General features: G+C 29.5%; 3 protein-coding genes across 3 annotated transcripts; 2 read left to right on the top strand and 1 right to left on the bottom strand.

Moving 5' to 3' along the window:
• Window positions 1-6,620: 6,620 nt before the first annotated feature.
• Window positions 6,621-7,282, top strand: HELRODRAFT_171517 (hypothetical protein; the record flags this gene model as incomplete). Its single annotated transcript, XM_009018245.1, has 4 exons — window positions 6,621-6,720; window positions 6,790-6,859; window positions 6,973-7,061; window positions 7,119-7,282. 4 exons carry the CDS (start codon window positions 6,621-6,623, stop codon window positions 7,280-7,282), a joined length of 423 nt encoding a protein of 140 aa, XP_009016493.1.
• A 249-nt stretch (window positions 7,283-7,531) lies between these two features.
• Window positions 7,532-9,305, bottom strand: HELRODRAFT_156862 (hypothetical protein; the record flags this gene model as incomplete). The annotated part of the gene is made up of 4 exons (XM_009018244.1): window positions 7,532-7,575; window positions 7,644-7,681; window positions 7,767-7,850; window positions 9,250-9,305. The coding sequence occupies 4 exons, from the start codon at window positions 9,303-9,305 to the stop codon at window positions 7,532-7,534; spliced, it is 222 nt and encodes a 73-aa protein (XP_009016492.1).
• Window positions 9,306-11,387: 2,082 nt separating this feature from the next.
• HELRODRAFT_77943 (hypothetical protein) lies at window positions 11,388-22,310 on the top strand (the record flags this gene model as incomplete). The annotated part of the gene is made up of 9 exons (XM_009018243.1): window positions 11,388-11,537; window positions 14,727-14,844; window positions 15,667-15,767; window positions 16,985-17,026; window positions 17,701-17,784; window positions 18,179-18,294; window positions 19,543-19,614; window positions 21,382-21,532; window positions 22,215-22,310. 9 exons carry the CDS (start codon window positions 11,388-11,390, stop codon window positions 22,308-22,310), a joined length of 930 nt encoding a protein of 309 aa, XP_009016491.1.
• Between the last annotated feature and the right edge of the window lie 1,545 nt (window positions 22,311-23,855).

Below are 23,855 nucleotides of genomic sequence, written 5' to 3'. Positions count from 1 at the left end.
TTGTGCTGACTGGCACTCATCAGATCTTCAAAACTTCTGCTGATACCATGGTTGTGCTGGCAATATGACGTGGATGATGTGTTGTGCAAAGTTAACTATTAACAATCAAACTACAGTACAAATTTAAACTGAATGAAACAACTTCGCCATTAAGTGAATAAGAATTGAACATCAATGTGTATTCAACTGTATTGAAATGATTATGACATCTAACGCATAGTGAGTGATAAACAGATTATTTCAACGGTATGATCAAAAGAGTGATTTTGCTAATGTTGACGATGATGATGACTACGATTTCTTATAAAACAGATATGACAGCAGCAATTGACTAACATACATCAACAATATCAATCAAAATTAAACAGGTGTTTTTATAACACACACATACACACACACACATACACACAAATATAAATAAACGTATAAAATATAATCGTATGTGTGTATGTGTGTTTGCATTATATGTTTAGTTTATATGTCAAATAACAAAAAAGTTAGCCACATGACAGATTGCAGAGAATCAATATTAATCAATATTATTATTATTATGGAGTTTAGTTGCTAACTTAAGTTTTTATAAAGAGACCAAATGTTTTTTTAATATAAAAAAATGATCGAATATTTGAAAAAACAAAATTAAAAAACACTCCATCTCACTAAAAAATTAGAAAAGGATTCAAAAGGCTGTTGATAAATTAAATAATTGTATTCAAGGAATGTTTGACTCGTGTAAACAAACACTGAATACCAAATGAAAGAATAAATATAATTAATTGTATACAAGTTGAGCATACATAATACTCTTACAACATGTACAGGTACACGCGTCATATTACTCCTCTTACACACTTGTACACACACACACGCGCGCACACACACACGCGCACACTACACACATACACACACACACACACACACACACACGTCACTTATATATTTATTCAATATAAACAGTACCTAATAACTTTTACCTGTATTTTCATTTGGTACGCTCATCAAACAAAGTCTCAGCAAATTAAATCAATTTCAAAGTCTAACCAAACAAAACAGAGCCAGCAAATGATCCTAAACTCAGGCTTATTTAATTAATGTAATTCAATGCTAACTAAGATGTTGTGTCTGCAATTCGAACTAGTATTCGACGTTTGAGTGAAAACAGGAGAATTAAAAAGAAACTGAAAATTAGGGAAATAAAAAAAATGTTATAATACTTATTATAAATATATAACAGAAACATGTTTGAAACTTGATTGTCAACTCCTCAAAATGTACGCCCAAATAAAAGATATAATGGTATATAAAGTCAAATCAGAAGCCAAAAATGAGCGCAATGCCTCAACGTATAAATTACATCAGTACATCAGATTGAAGAGATATGAACATAGAGATTGAATAGGAAAGTTGATAATATATAAGAAGCCCATTGTTTAAACGAAAACAAGAGAACATCGTCATACAAACCCCTTCATCACAGACCGACACGAGACAGCCTCCCTTGGTGGCACTGTTGATGTCAAGAATGGGTGACGTGCAATCAGGCATCTTCGGAGTTAGAGGTCCAATGCCTTCAGTTAGGTTTGTCACTAGGCAGCGAGCTTTTGAGAGATCATCCTGCAAAGAAGAACAAATGAAGCATGAAATTATTATTATCTGCAAAGTATAATGAACAGAATAATTTGTTAACCTGCGTGGCAGAAAGTGTAGCGTCAGAGGGTTTCATCTTTTTCTTCCTGGAGGACATGGAAGGAACGGATAACTGCTGACGAGGTAGGGAACTTGATTTCGTGCTCTGTACAATATCTGGCTCGTGTATCACTACACTGCAACAACTCTTGATCGCTAAGGAGCTTTCTGAAAATTTTTCAATTAATACGTTTTATGTTCCATGAATTATCCTCCGAGAACTACTAAGGAATGTAATAATAATAATAATAATATTAATAATAATAATTATATGAGTATAGAATAACTGATAAAAAAGCAAAACAGGATAATAAAAAGCACAGGCAAAAAATACCTGAGTCATAACATCCTAGGGGAGAAGTTTCAGCAAGCTGGCTGCTCATGACCAAATCTTCCAGCCCTGATGGCTTTGATATACGCTGTGAAATAAATATGTACTGCAGCTGTGATGAAAATGAATGAGACGTGAAAATTATTGATAGTTGAATTCTATTTGATTTTGGAATTTTCAAGTAATATAAAGTAAAATTATATTGATGTAACTGAAAAATTTGTCACCATTTTATTTTCCATGTCCAGTTGAGGTAATCTGCGAAATAACAAACATATGTAATCATAATGGGAATGAAAATTAATCTAAAAATATAACATCAAATATAACAAATAAATTTTGGATGCTACATTAAAATTATTTAATAATTGGACTATATATCTATATTCTGATATATACAACACCTTTACATTATCATTCTGCTGTAGATAATCTCAGAATAAAACATATCCTACCATAAAATTAAAATGATAAGAATATTATGCTTCATGGGTTAGATTAGCTTAGATTATATAAAGACAAAAGCCAAAATATATAACAAACACAATCTGTAATTAGAGCCATTTTCAAGATGACGTCCATAATTAATAATGTTTTTCAACCATGTTACAAGTATATTATTTCTTACCAAACCATTAAGATTGTTATGCAAATTTTGGAAACAGTAAATAGCGAAACAAAAAGGTAAATTTTTGGCTTTCTGTAGTTTGGGTCAGGTTTCAATGATAGAATGGTTGAATTAAAAATAGAACCAAATAAAATGTTCACATTATTATTGTATTTAATGCATTTTCAAGGTAATGTAGATTTCTGGATTTACTATCGTAAGGAAATAGCTAGTGCACATATAGGGCTTCGAAGTTTATCTTTCTAATTTTTCAAAAAAAAACCTTGGACAAAAAATCTTTAATAAATAAAAAAATCTCAGAGACACAGAGATAAAATAAGTAAAAAAAGTTAAAAACAAAATGAACTAAGTGCAAAAAAGATTACTCTTAGAAGTTACGCTAAAGTCCAAACAACCAACCTATCCTTTCCTTCTTCGTGCTTCAGTTCAATTCTTGTAACACTAGAGTTGGGTGTAAGGTCGCAGGCATCATAGAACTCGTCATCTTCATCACAGTCAGAAGTGCAACTCATTTGCTTGTTTTTATAATGCACTTGACTTGACACTTGTTACTTAAAGAAAGAAAAAATACCATAACTAAAAAAAACAATAAAAATTTGTAAAAAATTACAGAAGTTAAATACATTTTTTACCAATTTCAAATATTTATTCACTAATAGTATTCATATTATTATTCATATTCTTTAATTATTTATTCATTTATATAAAAATTAATATATGTTGTAACACTTGGAAATACAATGCTGCTGAACATGAATATGTGTTACTATTACTATTACACTTACCAGTCAGATTAAAATAAAATTTCAGTTTAATTTTTAATAAAAATTTTTTATTAGTAGCGGTTTTTTAATTTCAGTTTGTTAAACTTTCTAAGTTATAATAATTAAATTTAATTTATTTTTCATGTGATAACTAATTATATTTATGTTTAATAATATTATTATTTTATTATTAAAAATACTAGGATTTTTTTTATTAATTTTAGAAATAGATTTTTTATATTTTTAGTTATTTTATTTTGCTACAGAGAGAGAAGATAATATTTTTTGTCAGTTAAATTTTAAAATCAAAAAAACTTTGAAATCCCAAACCTGTCTCTAACAGTCTTACCCTCTAACTAACTAACACTAATGACTAAACTTTACTAATCTCTCACCTAACTGACAACCTAGTTAGTAGTTATCTTATCCCTATTTTTCTTATGTTATGTGAGTTGTGTCCAATATGTCCAAAAATGCAAATAAAATAGCATTTAATTTTAATTGGCAAATACCTATTCTTTAATTTTTATTTTGTTTAGCTTTTTTTATAGTTTTTACTTTAATATTCAATTTTTAATAGCTTAAAATTTAAATTAAAGTTAAACTTTTTTAATGTATTAGGGTTTAGCATTTCAGGATTTCATACCATAAATTAAAAAAATTATAAAATCATATTAAATATTATTGTATAACTATTATAATTATATAAAATTATAAATTGTATTTTACTTGGAATTGAAATTCTCGATAATAATAAATAAGCCGATATTATCCTCATATAATATACAATACAGCAGACGACTTACGTCTTATTAATAAGGAAGTCATGTACTTAATAAAATGTGTATGCGAGTTTTACATTCAATGTACGTACATATATTATAAATAAATATTATACCAAAACCTACGAAACCTACATACAATATAAATAAAAAATATGGTGCATCTAACAGTCAGTGTAAAACGAATGATGAATTCTTGAAAATTTGTACATGTTTGCTGTGTACATATATATTTCATTTATATGGTTGTGTACCGATTTAAATTTAATATACCCATAAATATAAATATATCATATTATTTATTGTCAATTATTTGCATAAAATCCCACATGGAATTTCATACATCGATAGATTATTTTCTCGACTATGGGGTCGAAAGTTAATCATTCTTCTACTGCCATTGAATTAGCATGTAGGTATTATCTACGTTTTAAGTCTATCTTTCGTGCTGGTGAGACTTGAGGGGCCGTTGTAAGTAGGCAGAATAATAGAAAACGATGTTCAATGTTAACATATTTTCATTTATGCATATGAAATCAAAAATCAAATCACTCTATCATTTAAGCAAATATACTATCATTTAATTAAGTAAAGCTTTCAACTCTGCTGCTCGTGCCCCTATCTTTTTCCATATATATGTCCAGTGGCTGATCTAGAGGAGCCGGGGGCCAATGTCTTCTAGTTGTGAGCAGTATTTCTATTAAAAATCAGTAAAACTCATAGATAATTAAACCGGCATTCATAATAAATAATCTGTTAACAAATCTCAGACAATCATTCTACTTTTTTGGCAAATTTTTTCTATTAAAAACTGTTTTTTAACAAAATATCGAAATATACTTTTATAAACATACAACTATAACTTCAAATAAGTAAAAACGTTTTCTATTAGACAATAGAAATTTGGCCATTTTCTTTAGATATCTCTATCTCTATCTCTTTCTTTTCTTCTCATCCTTTTTCTCTTCTCAACCGTCTCCGATACTTGCAGTGCTGATCTTATGATCTATCTGTTTGTAAAATTCATTGAGGGGCGTTGTTAACATCGCGGGAATGGCGCTTTGGAAATAAATTGATTGATAAGTTGATTGATTGGTTTTGTAATTGCCATTTAAGGTCTATTACACTCTTTTTAGGTTCAGAGTAATCAACAACACACAGGCGTTTATGAAAACATGCTAAACGACGCATAACCAACGAAGCATGTGATAGACGGGGATCTTTTGTCATATTAGAACACGGCGAAACACTGTGAAACAACACCAAAGCACCTTAACCACCAGACCATAACGCGCCATTCTTCCCATTATAAAACTTACTGGAAGCATGATCGCCATAGATGTTACGTTCATTTTCATTGTTGCAGATAATCGCAAGGTGTAATGACATCCGCAACAACTAAAATAAAATTGAATGATGTAAACGCCTCGAAAGGGAACATTCAGAATAAAATTTCAAGATAATATAAAATCATATATATAGAATAAAAAAGAAAAGAAATATAGTTAGAAAGTTAAACATAAGATAATCAGAGGATATCCATGGATATATATATCTATGGGTAAAACTATAAGAAGCATTTATCTGTCTTTGCAGTTAGATGGCAGGTTGCTATTGACATCCCAACCAAAACTTGCAGCACCTAGTCTGGAACGCTTTGTTTTTAAACTTTTGTTTTTACTCATCTTATATAAAAAATTACAACTAAAATAACGCTAAAATTATTTGGACGAGAATTTTTAATGCGTTAAAAGGTTGGCCAATGGGTAAGACATCAATCACTTGTTTTATTTTTTCAAAAACATAGAATTCGTTTTTTTGTTACATAATTAACAACATTAAATTAAATTATAATAGGTTATAATCAAACAAAAAAATTAGCTATAGCATAAAAATTTCAATTGAAAAATTTTCCAGATAAGAGAATCACACTTGATTTGATTAGCAACCGCCACCTAATGTTTGATGGTGACAGCCCTCAGGCAGCTGACATGTTATTGTTATTTATAAGTTATTTATAGCTAGCTGTTCCTATTTCATTTCATTATCAAGTTTTTCATTCACAATGTTAATCATATCAATTATTTCATTCTTTACATGTCAATAATGGTTTGAGTTTATCATAAAAATAAGCCATTTTTCAATGTAATAAAAATAGAACACCTTTCAAAATCTCAAAACTAGGGAGAAGAGTTTAAATGAATTGACACATATGAGACTAGACAGAGAAGATTTGACAAGCCTCGATGGACTTGAACTGGCTAGCCCTCTTACCACTCATTTATATTTACAACATGTAAAAAATAAATTCATCATTTGGTAGTGAAAAGTACGCAAGATAATCATAACGATTTAATTAATCCCAGAATTTGATCAGTAGCATGGATCATCTGTTGGATAGTGGATTAATCCATTTAACTTTTTTAACTATGGCACACAACAAAATCAAGAAAATACCTAATTTAAATGTTTTAGGAACTTTGTTCTTTTTAGATGTATCTCATAACTGCATCGAAACAATAGACCCAAGTAGGTGACTGTGACGGTTATGAGTGGCTTAACTAACTAAAAACACATTTCAACTTATAAAATATACAGGCTTTCTACCGAAATCTCTTCAAATCTTCAACATGGCAAAAAACCCCTGCTGTAATGAAGAGACAATAAGGTACCACATTATTTTCAACTACAATTCATATCATCCATTTAACATTGCAGCTCTATTTTAATTCACATTAGATATAAAAAATATAAAAGAAGCATATAAATCAAATATTTCAGAAAGATAAAAACAGTTCTGCCTATTTTGGAAGAACTAAACGATGAGAGAATAGTTGATAATGACTCTGTAAAAAAACTGGACATGACAGGTTCATCTTCTTCACGTGTTGATTTACCTTAATTAAATGCCATTAAACACTACCCAGAAATATCAGATGAAAAAGTTGAGAACGAATCAAGAGACATAAGATTGTTCGCATGTGATATCTTGATTAGATCACAAGGCAGAGTTGAGAAATCAAAAGTTGAACATTATCAGAAAATGCTTGAATTGAATAAATACAAATTTCTCAAAAAAACTAATGAATAACCTGTGAAAAATTTATAAACAATGTTCTAACCATCAATTCATTTCAGTGGATCAATAATAATGATCATTTCAGGACACCAACAATAAAGTTTTTCAAGTTAAATTTAGACCTTTATTATAACTGTTCATTGTATTATTTGAAGAATTTGTTGATAAGAAATAAATTTTATCAATCATTGATAAAAATTTTACATGAAAAAAAAATACAAATGTAACTGTCACAAATAAATGATGATGAAAAAGTGGTGATTACTGATAATACAACTCCAAATTCATGCCATCGTGGATCTCATCTGCAAACAAAAAAAATAAAACACCTCATGATTAAATAATATAAAAAATTAAATATGCAAAAACTTACAATCAGCAAGTGTCACATGATCCTTGAATATTGTATACCTGAAAGGATATGGGAAAAAATGTTTCAATCTAAAAAGATTTACAATTATTCAGTAACTCTTGAACAAGAAAAAAGTATGCAGACCATTTTTTGAGCACAATTTTGTCATGCCTTGTTCCTGTTTGAGCTGCAATCAACTTCTTCAAATCTCCAATGGTATCGTCAGGACTAAAATTTAAACCAAAGTTATCATTTAAATTTGTATTAAAACTTCAAACCTAGCATTAAAACTGAGATCCAACCATTACATCAAGATCACAAAACATTTCCTCATAAAATAATAATATTGTCATGCACAATGAAGGAAAATGTCTGTCACACACATGTATTTTGTATGTGTGTTATTATAGGATGTTATATTATGTATTATATTGTTATACAGGTTGTTATTTGTGACAAGTTTGAACATGTTAACCGCTTTTCACAAACATTGATACTAGTTAGTAATAGATATTTAAGCTGTATATAGCTGAAATCTCAAATTGAGATATCAATAAAAAACAGCAAAAATAATTTCCTTCTGCTCACATGTGTACTCAACTTTTCTTTTTGCCCTAGTTAACATGTGCTTATGGATTTTAAGTAAAATTTAACAAATTTAGAACTTTTCACAAAACTTAGGCTAAGGTGATAACATGTTTTTTACAACAAATGATATTCACACAATATCTTCAAAGGCTAAATATGATATTCACACAATATCTTCAAAGGCTAAATATGATTTCTTTTCATTCACTCAATTAATAACCTGCATTTCTTTACATTTTACAATAACCCTTATCAAATATTATCATAATCATATCATTATTAAAGAAATAATGTATTTTAAAGCAATTAATCATATCAACTAATTAAATTCTATTTGATCTGATCAGATATTTTTTTAAATATATATATTACAACATACAACATGTATAAGGCTATGAACAAGTTGTTACCAGTATATCTAGTAAATAAAATCTTTAAAAAACCAGCTTCTTTAACAGGTGTAAAATTGAGATCAGACTATGGCAACTTACTGGCAGTGACAACTACTCAACTACAAACTGCAACTAGAAATATTGCCGTGCCAGGACCAATTGCCTGGAACAATCTTCCACAATCGCTAGGAATGCCTGGACTAAAGCTTGATGATTTTAATTTTTAAGAGGAACTTAAAAACATATTTATTTTGACATAGAAATACTTTATCGATTTGTACTTTATTGACCTTCACTGATTTCATTTACAATAAAGAGCGCTTTCGAGAAATTTTAATTTTATAATGCACTTAATAAATTGTTGATAATAATAATAAATAATGCGGATACACGATTGGATACAGTAATCCTAAAATAATGTATTAAAAATATAAAAATAAATTCATACTCTACACATTTAGTTACGTTATTCATATTTACGTGTCTACTACATAATGATAATCATGTGGGTTTAGTTAGGACCTAAAACCCTCTAAAAAGTCTAAATGTTAGGTTTTTTTAGGTTGTTTATGTAGGAATTCAATGCACTAATTAACAAATTATCTAATGTAGGATTTAAAATAACATAAAAAAAACAATTAACTAACTTGCACTTAATTCGAACCTTTTTTCCCAAACGGTCGTTGCACGTAATTTCAATCATTTTTCATTTAACGAACCAGGCGAGACTGTAAAAAAAAGAAAATTCGCAATTTGTTCGTTCGCTCGCTCGTACAAATGCGGTGTGAATGTTAAGTGCCGCAAATTAACTAACCGAATGATTCAACACAATCCGAATAAATACAATCTAACGAAAACCGATAAAGACTTGGTTATTTTATTTTATGGAAATTGTATAAATAATTCCCTAGGCTTAGATTTGATATATGTGATTCATATAAATTGAATTAAAATGAAAATCAAATTTATAAAGCTTTGAGTAAAAATATAACGTAAAATCGATAGTTGTTATTAAATGTGAATTATTTAAAATATTTTCAGTAATTCAAAAAAATGTAAACATCCATAGTGCCCTTTTTTCACAGAAACACAAAAATTTGTGCTGTTGGTAAAACAATCACTGTATTACTTTTCCTTGATATGTAAATTGAATTGATTCAAAATTGTACTGTATTCTGATAATATGTACAAACAAAATGTAAATTTATAGATAGAGTCCATTGAGTTAATCATAGGAATTGAAATAAAAATTTTTTACTAATTTTTTCTAATTATATGGATCGACACATATCGGTAATGAATGTTTTTAGCGGTTCCAAATACCTTGACATCTATCTAAACTTGACATCACTAAAATTTAAAATGAAAATCAACAAACATCAAACGAAGTGAACATCTCCATTTAGTTAGTTTAAACCTGAGTTTATTTTGGTGTTTTGCGGTTTTGAAATGATGGTGGTTTTTATTTAATTTAACTAGTTTAAAAAATTTTCAATATTTTTAATCTTAAATATACTTTTTTCTACAAATGTGTAGATGATTTTTTGTAAATAACTTGAGAATAACTAATAACACAAATAGCTGTAATTAATAAATTAATTTAAAATTTATTAATATTAATATTAATTCTGAACAAAAAACTAAAACTAATGCTAATTTTAAATAAATTCTTTAAAGAATAATAAATTAAATAAAAAATAAAGTAAATAACCAAAATAATGTTCAATAATTAATTTTATTTTTAATATTAATTTGATTTCTTGTCAAAACAAATTATTTCAACAATCAATCATCAATGTAGTAATCGTAATGTTCTAATTTTTCATATTAAAAATAAAATTAATTAATTAATCATAAAATTTAAATCATTATTGTCTTTGTAATTGTGGCATTTAATTATTGTATAATAATAATATATTATAATTATTATATATAAATTTTAAAAAGTTAAAACAAAATTTCAAACTAAAAGTTAGAGAGTTAAAAAAATTAAAAAAACAATTTCAAGTTTACAATTTAGTAATTTTTTTAATAAAATCTTTTAGATTTAAATAAAGTTTATTCAATAAAATAAACATATTTTGATTTTTTATCCAGAAAATTAAATAGAAAATAATCTTTAAAAGTAAAAAAATGTATAAATTATATAAACAACATAAATAAAACTAATTTATAATTTTTATTAATATATCCAAATTATATTGAAGTTTACATTTTTTTGGTAAAAATTTTGATACCATCCACACCTTGTTTGATGTGATAAATATAAAAAAGCTATTCACCAATTCCATCTACTTAACCGTCGTAGACAAGCAATTTAAAAGCAAGCTCTACTGGTTTAATTAACTTAATTTAATAGCAAAATTCTGGGCAAATCAGATATGGCCAAGAGCACCAAACGAGCCTGGAAGTTGCGTTAGTGTCATATTTTTTTAGAATTTCATTTGTTTGATTTCTATTTGTAAAAGATATAAACTCTTGATTGGAGTTATAAAAACTATTGCTTGATAGTCCAACACTTTTTAAAAATAGTCTATGTCACACCATATGACACCACATAGCTATTAATTTGTTTTTGTTCGGTGATGAAAGGCATGTAACATCAAATGACATCACATCATCATTATTTATTTCATTGTTGATAATATAATATGCATGCTTTCTTCATCACACTTTAACCACCAATAATATTGATAAATTGATAATTCAGTGCTGATCATCATCTGCATACCCCCTCTATCACCCACCACACCACCCACATAACACTTTGTAATACTATTTAACGATGATAATTGACTTGATAGAGGAGTTCCCATCAAATGCTGGTGCGGTGAATTGTTTGTCGATTGGGCACAAATCTGGAAAGGTGCTGGCCACAGGAGGGGAGGATAAGAAGGTCAACTTGTTTGCTATCGGGAAAACAAACTGTATACTGGTCTGTTGAATTTATTTTTTCCATATAAGATTTTTATTTTGGTATATATTTTTTTAAAATATATATTGTCCTGGTTATGACATTAAACTGACTCTCACTGCCTTGTGAGTGATGTTGGATCATCAAAGGCTAGGCCCACCGCTTATAACTGTGGTTGCATAAGGAAGGGCGTCCTGCGTAAAAATTAGCCAAATAAATTACTTATGATGACAGAAGTGACAATGGTTTCATCATAGGTAGCCAAACGGCAACCCCTGATCTCGGGGAAAATGTCGTCTAAACGTGTGTTGTTGTTGTTGTATATATTTTTTTAAAAATTTATTTCATTAATTTTTTTTCTGTTTTGAGTTTATTTCATTGATAATAGTTTGTGTATATTATTATATAGTATCATTATATAACTTGGTTGATTTTTTTTTGGTCAGATTAATAATGTTTATTATTTTGAAAGATATAACCATGGATATAACCATCTCATGCATATATATTACATTTATTTATAAATATTTAACTAGTTTTTGTGTGGTTTTGATTAAATGCTTTGGTTATGATGATGATAGTAGTGATTATCTTATTTTGTTCAATTTGTTAACCAATGATTAAATAAATATTTGTTTTATTATCAATCAGTCAATATATTATTCTTTTGTTATAATTATTAATCAATTACATGTAGAACAACTATTGTAGTTAGAGCAATAATAATTAGTGATTAATAATGACAGGTGACAGACATTTGAATCATTATATTTTAAATTCTCACAATAAATAAACTGTACAACATAATTGTTTAAAATGTTTGAAAAGTAAATGATGTTCTATGCTAACTTTTCCACATTCAATTCACCATGATTATTCTTGGCTTGAAGTTATGCATCAACCCAATTTTTTACAAACAAACAAATAAATTATTTGGTACTAAACTTTTTTTAATCAGTAAATTTTTCAATTCTTCTTTTTTTTTAGTTTTTTTAATCTCTATATTTGTTGAGTTGATTATATTATCGACACACACACACACACACGCATACGTACACACACAAACACACGCACACATAAATTTCACTCACATATAACATATACCTGGGTGTGTGTCCGTGTGTGTTTGTGTGTGTGTGCGTGCATGTATTAATTTAAGTTTACATCATACACCCCAGATAGATGGGTTAATTCAATAACACTTGTTTACCTGTTGCGCTAGTAGGCGATGATGATGATGATATTAAAAAGTTGTTTTTGATGATGATGATAAGATAGCAGTAGTAATGTAATAGCGGTAGTAATAATGGTATAACAGTAGTAGCAGTAGTTGTAGTAGTAGTAGTATTAGTATTATTATTATTATTATTAGTAGTAGTAGTAGTAGTTGTTGTTGTAATAGCACTAGCTATAACAGTTGTAGTAGTAGTAGTAGTAATAGTAGTAGTAGTAGTAAGGAAGGTGATTTGCTGCTAAAAATGTTCATCATGTTTTTTTTTGTAAAGGTTTTATTAAAAGATAGTAAAGGTTTAGACGCATCTGCTAAAGTGTTTTGTTTGTAATACAGTGTAGAGAGGAAGTATAGGAAGGTGCTTATGAAGATAGATTATAATAAATAAAAATGTATCATCTTCGTTCTTTGTTTAGTGCCCTTGATTCTGATGTGAATAATGTGATGTGAGGTAATGGGATGTGTTGTGATTTGAAGTGATGTAATGTAATGTTATGTAATGTGTTGTGATGAGATGAGATGTGATGCGATGTGGTGAGATGTTACTTATAAACTTTACCTTGAATGTGTTTTGATATCTAGAGACTCTGATGATGTTCCACTAATAAAATAGCTTGATGATGATGACGATGATGAGGAAGATTGAATGATGAAATTTTATAAAAAAAATATGTTAGCACCAATGATGATGATAATGTTATTTAATTCGTGTATTACTGGATGATAGTAAAGATGTTGGCTAGATTGTTGTTGCTGGTGATGATGTGAGTTAGCCACTGGTGATGATGATGATGATGTCAAGGCCATGCTAATTTTTTTTCTGTTGTAGTTGCTTTTTATTGCTTCATTGAGTACTTCATTAACTTCACCAACATGAACTTGCAAATGCATTGTCAGTTTCATCATTGCATATGTGTTTATCATCATGTTGTTCATGGTGCTCTCTCTTCATGATGATGTTCATTCTTTTGTTCATCCTGTTGTTCATCCTGTCGTTAAACATGTTCACCATTATGTTCAAGTAATTTAAGAATACTACTACCTTGTTGATGTGTTGCACGGGATGGGTTGTATCATCCAGGCATATTTATAATTTACGTGATGGTAATGATTGTTATGTGAAGCTTATTTTAGATCTGTTATATTTACTGCTATAATATTGAGTTGTTATATTTTTCCATGAGTAACATTTTACCGTAGTTTATTCAGAAGTTTATAATTTTGTGTCACATGCTTGTGTGTGTAACTGCATAGTAGTCAGTCAGGATAAGTATAACAATGAATGAATGCGTTTAATTGATAAGGGTTTGATCCTATCTTGATCTCAATTGTTTGTCTACAGCTCACTAACTCAATAAAAGAATGACGTTTTCGCTTAACTGTTCTTAACTTTATGAATCAACATTAGCTAGCTCTCTTTGTGTTCACATGTTACTAATGATTTGATAATAATAATACTAACAACAACAACAATACGAATAATAACAATAATAATAATCATTATAATAATTCAGTGAGGTTCTTGCTTTTACTCGATTTTTTCATTTTTGTTTATTTTTTAATTTGACCTCAGCTGTTTCGGGGTCTATTTTTTATGAAGGAGTTATATTTTTTCCCATGTTTTTTTTAAAGAAGTAACCTAAACAATAATTAATCACTTCTGGCATATTTTTCTCCAGATGCTAAATCTTTCTTCATTCTAACTTGCACAAAACCACTCATAGTTATATTTTTCATAAAAATTAATTTGAGTAAAAATAATTCAGAATAATTCAGTGTTTTCATTTAAAGAATTAAAAAATTATTTATTTGCCAATCCATCCATCCATCCATTTATTCATTCATCCATCTATCCATCCATCCATCCCATCTATACATTCATCCATCCATCCATCCATTTATTTATTTATTCATTCATTAATTAACTTTTAAATAGATAAGACTTAACCAACCAACAGTTATTATTAATATTTCCTCAGAGTTTGAGAGGCCACTCTACGTCAGTTGAATCCCTCCGATTCAATGGAACAGAAAACTTGGTGGCAGCTGGTTCACAGGGGGGTGTTCTCAAAATCTGGGACCTCGAGGCATCTAAGGGTACAGGATTGTTTTTATTGTTTTTCATTTTTGTGTTTTTTTTGTCTTTAAATATTATTTATTATTATTATTTATCAAATATTAATTTATTCACTTTTATTTGATTATGAGGTTTAATTTTCTGGTGATTTTGACCAGCATTTTATATTTTTCATCATCTGTATGATGACGAAATTCATTCAACGCATTGAAAGTTTTTTCTTATCATGTTGGGTCGTGTTATCACGTTATATAGCATGTATATGGTTAATAGTAATTGATATATATATATATATATATATATATATATATATATATATATATATCATGTATCATATATCCTTTCTTTTTTTCTTTTGGATAATTTGTATTAATTTGTTGGGAGTTTTGGTTTTTAGTTGATCAAACGAATTAAGCATTTGAGTTCAGTTTTTATAACTTGTACCTGCTTATTCACACCTGGATAAAATTAACAGATACATAAACAACTTCATGTTCTTCTACTTAGTTTAGTTTATAAATTAATTATTATTTGTTGTTTTGAAGTTAATTTATACTGCATGTGTTTTATTAGTATGGATATTTAGTTCGGTATTACATTACCTGGCCACCACTAGCCTCATTACTGATATCATTCTCACTGTGCAACTGCTATTTGCAATACATCTAGATATTTAATTAATGTGAATATGTTGACACACTTTTGTTTACTATAAGCCTTCACTGGGTTTTTCTCTAATTAATTAATTCATTCATTCATTCGTTCATTCATTAACCTTCATTTTTTCATTTGTTTTTTAATTAATTCATCGAATTTTGTTTGCATACCTGGATGCATTTCAGTGCTGAGAACACTTTCTGGTCACAAGTGCAATGTGAGATCTCTCGACTTCCATCCATTTGGAGAGATTATTGCAAGTGGCTCTATGGATACTAACATCAAGGTCCGTTGATTGGTTGATTGGTTGGTTGGTTGATTGGTTGGTAGTTGGTTGGTTGGTTGTTTGGTTGGTTGTTTAGTTGGTTGGTTGATTGGTTGGTTGGTTGGTTGGTTGGTTGGTTGGTTGGTTGGTTGGTTGGTTGGTTGGTTGGTTGGTTGGTTGGTTGGTTGGTTGGTTGGTTGGTTGGTTGGTTGGTTGGTTGGTTGGTTGGTTGGTTGGTTGGTTGGTTGGTTGGTTGGTTGGTTGGTTGGTTGGTTGGTTGGTTGGTTGGTTGGTTGGTTGGTTGGTTGGTTGGTTGGTTGGTTGGTTGGTTGGTTGGTTGGTTGGTTGGTTGGTTGGTTGGTTGGTTGGTTGGTTGGTTGGTTGGTTGGTTGGTTGGTTGGTTGGTTGGTTGGTTGGTTGGTTGACTGATTAAGCAAACAAACAAATGTAAACATACTTATCAAAATTAATTACCATAGTTTAGTTAAAAGATTAGATTGATTTCTAAGCAGCATTTATTTCACATGTGAAAGTCTATTCTCTCAGTTAATGGTTGAACCATGTGAGCTGCCCAAAATTTTCCATTGTGTTAATGTCAATTTCTTTTGTTATGCTTGCATTATTATATTCAGGATTTAATTGCTTTGTACCTTTATTGGTCTATCAATGATTTAATGACTTGACAGACTGTTTAAGCACTTTATTATGTCATTCTATCTCACAGGGTTATCAGCTGTATTATTAGTTAAGCAGTTCAGTATTGTTAGTACTTCATTGATGTTGATTGTGATGGTTTTATAATTTTTTTTAGATATTTTAGAAATGTTAATCCCATTACAATGAGAGTGATAGATGCCACAAGCTATTATTATTTTTATAACAATTACAGCAATATTATTCTTCTCAAAACAATTTGTACATGTACAACAATTAAATCAGCTCATAAATTATGATGGCTACAAATATATCCTAGGCAAAAAATTTTAAATTGTCATTTTAATCACCTTTTTACCTCATAAGATATCTGAATTTTTGTATTTTCCTAATATTTATATCTATTTAGTTTAGTTTAGTTTATATCTATTTAGTTTCAATGTGGTCTTGTTGTTAACTTTGTTAAAATTATTTTCATTGAACAAGGAAATAATATTTTTTTTAAATTATTTTTTTACTAATTTCAAGTGAACAAACAACCAAGTTAATTTTTTGACTTATTCTACTAACTTTTTTTCCACCAGTTATGGGATTTCAGGCGCAAGGGATGCATATTTACATACAAGGTGGTGCTAATTTGTCATTTTTTAGAAAAAAATGTGCTTTGTATTTCACAGATTATATTCATGCACATGTACTGTGCAAATTTGTCATTATCTTTGATCATATTCATCCCCTATCTTCTATCATTCATATATTTAAGATACTCCAAAGTTTTCATTTTGAATGATTATTTCACGATTTAGTGTACAGTTTTTGTTTGTTTATCTATTTAGAGTAGTTAAGTGTTATGAAAACATGGCAGTACCATTCACTGATATATGTAAATTTGATTCTCATATGAAAGTTGATCCTAATGTGGGTTTAATATTTTTTAAATGGGACCAGATAAGTTATGAAAACAGCTAATGACCATCTGTAATATAATTTCGAGTGCTTTTTTAAAATTTTGCTGCAATTTAAATATTGTTCAGCTGGTTACATTGTATCAGGGAAGAGTTTGTGGTTTGATATTTTTTTAAAATATTCATATTACATAATGTTTTCGTTGGTGGTTGTTGTTTAATGGAGGTGGGAGGAATGATTTAAAAATTAAGATTTTCAGGGTGAAGTTGTTAGATTGGATTTTATTGAGGAAAAAGTTGTTGGCATGTCAATGACTTAAGCAGGATCACAGTTGCGCTCAATAAAATTTCTCTTTCTGCTTGAATTTACTGTTGAAGCAATTTTTTGCTGACAGGGTCACTCAGGCACCATCAACAACCTCAGGTTCAGTCCAGATGGCAAATGGATTGCATCTGCCAGTGATGACAACACAGCCAGGGTCAGTGAACATTTTTTTTGTTCAATTCTTTTTCCATTTTTTTTTATGATTTTGCTTTTTGTGTGTTCGTCATGATAAATTGTTTACCATTTTGCATTTCCAACTTTTGTAACTATTTAGTGAATTGTTTGGCATAAAATAAAATTTGTAAATTTTATTTTAATCAGTGAGTCATGCAATGTTAGTAACTAATATGATATGATTACTTCTGCAGCTGTTTCCTATTCATATTTTCAAAATCACACAATCTCCTCAACCATATAAACCACTTATAGTTTGAAAAATGGTTTGAGGTATTTTGACTTGAAACTTCTTATTTGAGTTTTATTTGCGGATTTGATTTGAATAGGAAATTGACCTAATTTTCTATCTACCCATTCTATTTGTTTTGCAGTTATGGGATATGTCAACAGGTCGACAGATTGCGGAATTCCCACACAACTTTTCCTCAGTGAACACTGTTGAATTCCATCCAATCGACTTCCTCCTTGTTACTGGAGGCAGCGACAAGTCTGTTCTCTTTGCTAAGCTTTTTCTTCTTGAATTTGTTAACTTTAAATTTTATTGGGTTAAGATTAATATCTGTTCTAGGTTTAAGCCAACATGTTTGCTTATACTCACGGTGGACTGTCATGTGTAAATAATTAATTATGTCTTGTATGTGTAAGATGTTTGTAGATGTCTGTTTGTAGATTGTATGTATATGTTTATGGATATATGTATGTATTTTGTATGTGCATGTGTATGTTTATGGATGTTTTTGTATTTTGTTTGCGTATGTGTATGTTTATGGATGTATGTTTGTAGATTGTATGTATATGTTTATAGATGTGTTTGTAGATTGTATTTGTATGTTTATAAGTGTGTGTTTGTAGATTGCATTTGTATGTTTATAGATGTGTTTATGTGGATTGTGTGTGTCTGTCTATAGATATGTGTTTGTAGATTGCATATGTAGGTGTGTGTTTGTAGATTGCATTTGTATGTTTATGAAAGTGTGTTTGTAGATTGTATGTGTATGTTTATAGGTTTGTGTTTGTAGATTGCATTTGTACGTTTATAGGTGTGTGTTTGTAGATTGCATTTGTATGTTTATAGGTGTGTGTTTGTAGATTGTTTGGTTATAGGTGTGTGTTGAAGGTTCACTTATTTTGGACAATTTCTGTTGAGGCTTGAATTCACACATCACATTCATAATATAAATAGAGAGGCGGTATTTTTATTGCTATGTTTTGTTGCTAACGTTTTTATCAGTATTTAAATACCAAGGAGGAATCATAATTTTAATGATTGCAATGAATATTTTTAATTATTTTTTTTCTATCTGGCCACACCATCACATCACTCCAGTGGATTTTTATCTGGAAGTTGTTTTGACTGATGTTAGTTAGAACAACATGTTTTGGTCCCCGTGCTAACCTGATATTTCAAGACATTTTTCCTTGTTTCATTTTTTCATCTCTACCATACAACTTTCTTATCATATGGCTTCTTATCATTTTGGCTTTTATCATCATTGTTGACATTATTCATTTCAAGCTACTGCCATTTGATCGCATCAACGTTTTATTAAATCTTCACTTCGTGACATAATTTTTTGGGACATCATCTCATAACATCATCATTATTTTATTATATTATCATTTGAATCGACTGTCATTTTGTTACATAGTCATGTCGTCACATCAGCATTCCACCCCATCATCATTACATCACATGACATCATCATTACATCACATCAATCCAACCACCGAACAGGACAGTAAAGTTTTGGGATCTGGAGACGTTGAAGATGGTCGACACAACAGATGGAGACTGCGGTCCTATTAGGTTCGATTTAATGGTCCATGTACGCTTGCTTGCTCGTTTGTTTGCTGTTGCTTTGTACCCTGATGCATTGTCAACGTATTCAATTTGTTTGTTGTTTTTTTTTTGTTATTTAAATTTATCCGATGTCTATCATGGATAGTGTTTAAAGTTTGCATTCATTGAAGTTTTTATAACTATTTTTACAAAAGTTAATTTACTTTTTTGTTGAAACATTTTTTATTCAGTTTGTAATTTGAGGCAGAAGAATTTTTTCATTTCTCATTTATTCTCACGTGTAGTAAATAGCTTGACGGCATGTGGTGCATTGCAGTATCAATTGAAGCTATGCTGTGTGCAAATTTCTAAGCATGCGTGTATGTTGTGTTATTATGTTGTATGTGTGTTGTATGTATGTTGTTTTGCAATTGCTACCGGGTTCATTGATGCACAAATTATTTCTTTTAATCAGCCGTGCACACAACAACGCACGCTACATACATCAACGAACTCATCATCATCATCATGGCATCTGATGTGTGTACGTACACGTGTATGTACATGTGTATGCAATGTACTCTTGCTTAAATGTAAACGTTGCTTATCCTCATACACTACTGTACACACACACACACCCACATATGTTTCAACTACATGCATGCGTTAATAAATTTGTAATTTCGTAATATTATTGAAAAGGCTATTACTACATTTTGAGATCATTATTGGACGAACATGTAGATAATTTTTTGCAGGTATGTTTCTCTTCATCTATTTTGACATTGGATAGATACCCAACTAGCATAACAACTATAGCGTTGTCAAATGTTTACTGGCTACCTTCTTGCAGTTGTACGGTACACGCTCAAAACATTATTATGTATATGATGATGATGTTGTATATTGTGATGTAAGTAAATTGTGTCATCATTTTCTGTTTCCTGGCTAGTCGTAGACTGATTAATTGAGCTAGTATTTGTGCGTGAACAACTTGCCTGGATGACATATCATGATCCGGCCATTACATCATCATCCTTGTACTTGCTCCTTTTACGTGGATGTTAAACACAAATTTGTTTTCATATTTTGTAGAGGAAATTCAACTGGCTGTTATAACTGCAATAATTCTTCAATTCTGTTGTTTTTCATGTTCTCTACTCATCCCTTTCCAACTATATACCTACTGGTTGTTGGTGTTTTCTCACTATCTAAGTTATAAAGTTGTTATATAAATGAAATTGTAATTGCATTGGTAATACACTACACATGTCCATATACACGAGTTTGTTTGTTTGTGTGTGTGTGTTGTGTGTATTTATCTGCTGCCAGTGTGTTTTCAGATTTTATTAAGTCTTCCTGAAATCCCTGAGTTGTTGATTAATCTAATAAAATTTTAGTGAAGTGCCTTAAATTATTAAGGATTAGTTTTTATAGCACCCATTCATTTTTGTTTCTATTTAATTATATTCATGTTTTTGTTGTTTAAAATAAGACTTCTTGAGTCTATTTAACTTTCAACATAACTTTAAGGGTTAAATGTTGCCTTTGTTTCTAATAAACTATCATTATTATTATGAGTATATTTGTTATCATCGTAGCAGGACGACATATGTTTCATTGGCTGGCATGTACATACATATAATTTACAGATGCATATTTAATTCTATGTTGTTCATTGATTAGTTTTCATACATACATACACACGCACGCACACACACACTTACATACAAACATACATATGAATGTATATAAAAAAAATACAAACAAATACAAACCAACAAATAACTACAGGACAGTATTTGTACACCCTGATGGAACGTGTGTGTATGCATCGTGTCAAGATTATTTGAAGGTGTACGGTTGGGAGCCTACGGTATGTTTCGACACTGTGAACGTAGCCTGGGGAAGGCCTGGTGATATTGTCGTCTATCAGAATGAACTGGTCAGTTGGCCGTCTGTCTCGTAACTTCTTTCTCATTTAAAACTGCCAAATTATTTAGTTGCACATTGGTTTGATGTATTTTACATGGAAGTTTTTTCCATTTTTGAATTATAGATACGTTGAAAACTTTTTACACCATTTCATGTGACTACCATAAGTTTAGTGATTAAGTTAATTATAATGTTTAAATAATAAACGCTAAGAAATTATGAGACAAATTTTATTTTGTTAGTTTTATCCTTAAGCAAATCATCTGAGATTTCTATTTATTCAGGATTAAAAATAATTTTCAATCATCTCTTTTACTGGAGTAATATGAAAATAAAAATGTTTAGTTAATTTTTCGAATTAATTTTTGTATGGCTGGTTGCTGTAAAATGATATGCCTTCAAGAGGGTTGTTATATTTATGTTGCTATGGGTTGCGTCGTGCTAGGATATGTATGTAGTAGTGTTACCTTATGATGTCTTATGTTGTTAGGTCTGGTCGTGTGATGATGAGGATGTTGTTTTTTATGATGTGGCGAACATTTTTTTATTAAGTAATCTAACGATACACTCCACCACAGTACACCACATGGTAGTACATTATAGACATTACATTACAAATATTACATTACAAACATTACATTATAAACGTTAAATTACAAACATTACATCTTTATTATATCACTGTTAACTAGGTAGGAGCATCATTCCATCAATCAAACGTTTCAATCTTTATTGCTGATCTTCAAGTTAGTTTTATATTTTCAATCAGAATAAATTTTTTCTTTTAATTTATTTTCTGTGTCAGGCACCGAAAAAAAGATTTACAACTTATTTTTGATGTATTTTCATCTAATTTAAAGCCAGTAGAAAATTATTTTACGTGTTTATGGGCTGAATTTTTGAAATTTAGAGCTAGATTTTGATTTTACGTGTGCTTCCATAACAAAATAATGAAATTTTTTATAAAAATAATTATTTTAAAATGATAAATATATTATACTTTGAAGAAAATTCAACCATTCTGCTTCGATCAAGATCATCTAGGGTCCAACACCAGTCCTTTCAATAAAAAGTTTGTTTGAATTCTCTTGCATGCACTCTACGTTTGTTTGTTTGTTTGTTTGTTTGTTTGTTTGTTTGTTTGTTCTTTCGTTTGTTTGTTTGTTCTTTCGTTTGTTTGTTTGTTTGTTTGTTTGTTTGTTTGTTTGTTTGTTTGTTTGTTTGTTTGTTTGTTTGTTTGTTTGTTTGTTTGTTTGTTTGTTTGTTTGTTTGTTTGTTTGTTTGTTTGTTTGTTCTTTCGTTTGTTTGTTTGTTCTTTCGTTTGTTTGTTTGTTCTTTCGTTTGTTTGTTGTTTGCTTGCTTTTAAAAGTGAAGTCTGGTTCTGGCAAATTATTTTATCATATTTATGGAACTTTGTTGTATTTCACACATGGTGTTTATAACGTCATTTTATTTAATTTTATGGTCTCCATCTGAATGCCTTAATAGGATTTTATGACATTTTTTGTTGTTAATTTTTCTTGAATGACTGTTGAAGCTAATAATTTTTATATCTCATTTCGTTTCATAAATAATTAAATTGAGTTATATTTTTTGTTAAGTTAACTTTCATCAATTTGGTTTTTTAGTTTATTTATTTTGTATTGATTATCATTAGTAGTAGTTGTAGTAGTGGCAGCTTGAAATTCATTGGATAGTGATGAATAATTTTATAATAAATCAAGTGCATCTCGGAGGCGAAGTTTCATAACGAAATCTTCAAATAACGACCCTGCTAACAAAAAGTATTTTTTTGCTTCAATTTCATATTCAATGGGCTTATTTTATTATGTTCTTCTAGTTCAGGGGTGGGCAAATTTTTTGCTGTGAGGGCCGCATTGAGAACTATTTCACCTTTGAAGAGCCGTATATGTACTTAAATAGCAAATTTTTTCAACCCGGAAGAGAAATTTTAAATATTTTTGGCTTCTTTTTTGGTCATAATGTCTGGCTGGTGACCTTTTTTAGTGAACAAGGCCTCGCGGGCCGCGTAAAATAGCTTTATGGGCCGTATTATGCCCACCCCTGTTCTAATTTTATCTTGTAAATATGTTTCCCATTGAAAAACTTTGTTATTTAATTCATTTTTTCAAAGGTCGAGGTTAGTTGATTTCGTAGGGTTGCAATTTTGTAGTGTCTAATGTTGCTGGGTAGTTTTGGTTAATCGTTGCATTTTTCTTTCTACATTCCTTCCTTTTCAACACATTTAAATCTCTTCAAATCTGAGAAAATTTTTTGCAAATTTTTCCATTAGGGGGAAGTTAAATTTAATGCTCTTCTAGTACACTCGCTCA

Source organism: Helobdella robusta, assembly GCF_000326865.2.
Source record: "Helobdella robusta unplaced genomic scaffold HELROscaffold_21, whole genome shotgun sequence".
Classification (NCBI taxonomy): domain Eukaryota; kingdom Metazoa; phylum Annelida; class Clitellata; order Rhynchobdellida; family Glossiphoniidae; genus Helobdella; species Helobdella robusta.
This window is presented reverse-complemented; position numbering and strand designations above follow the sequence as displayed.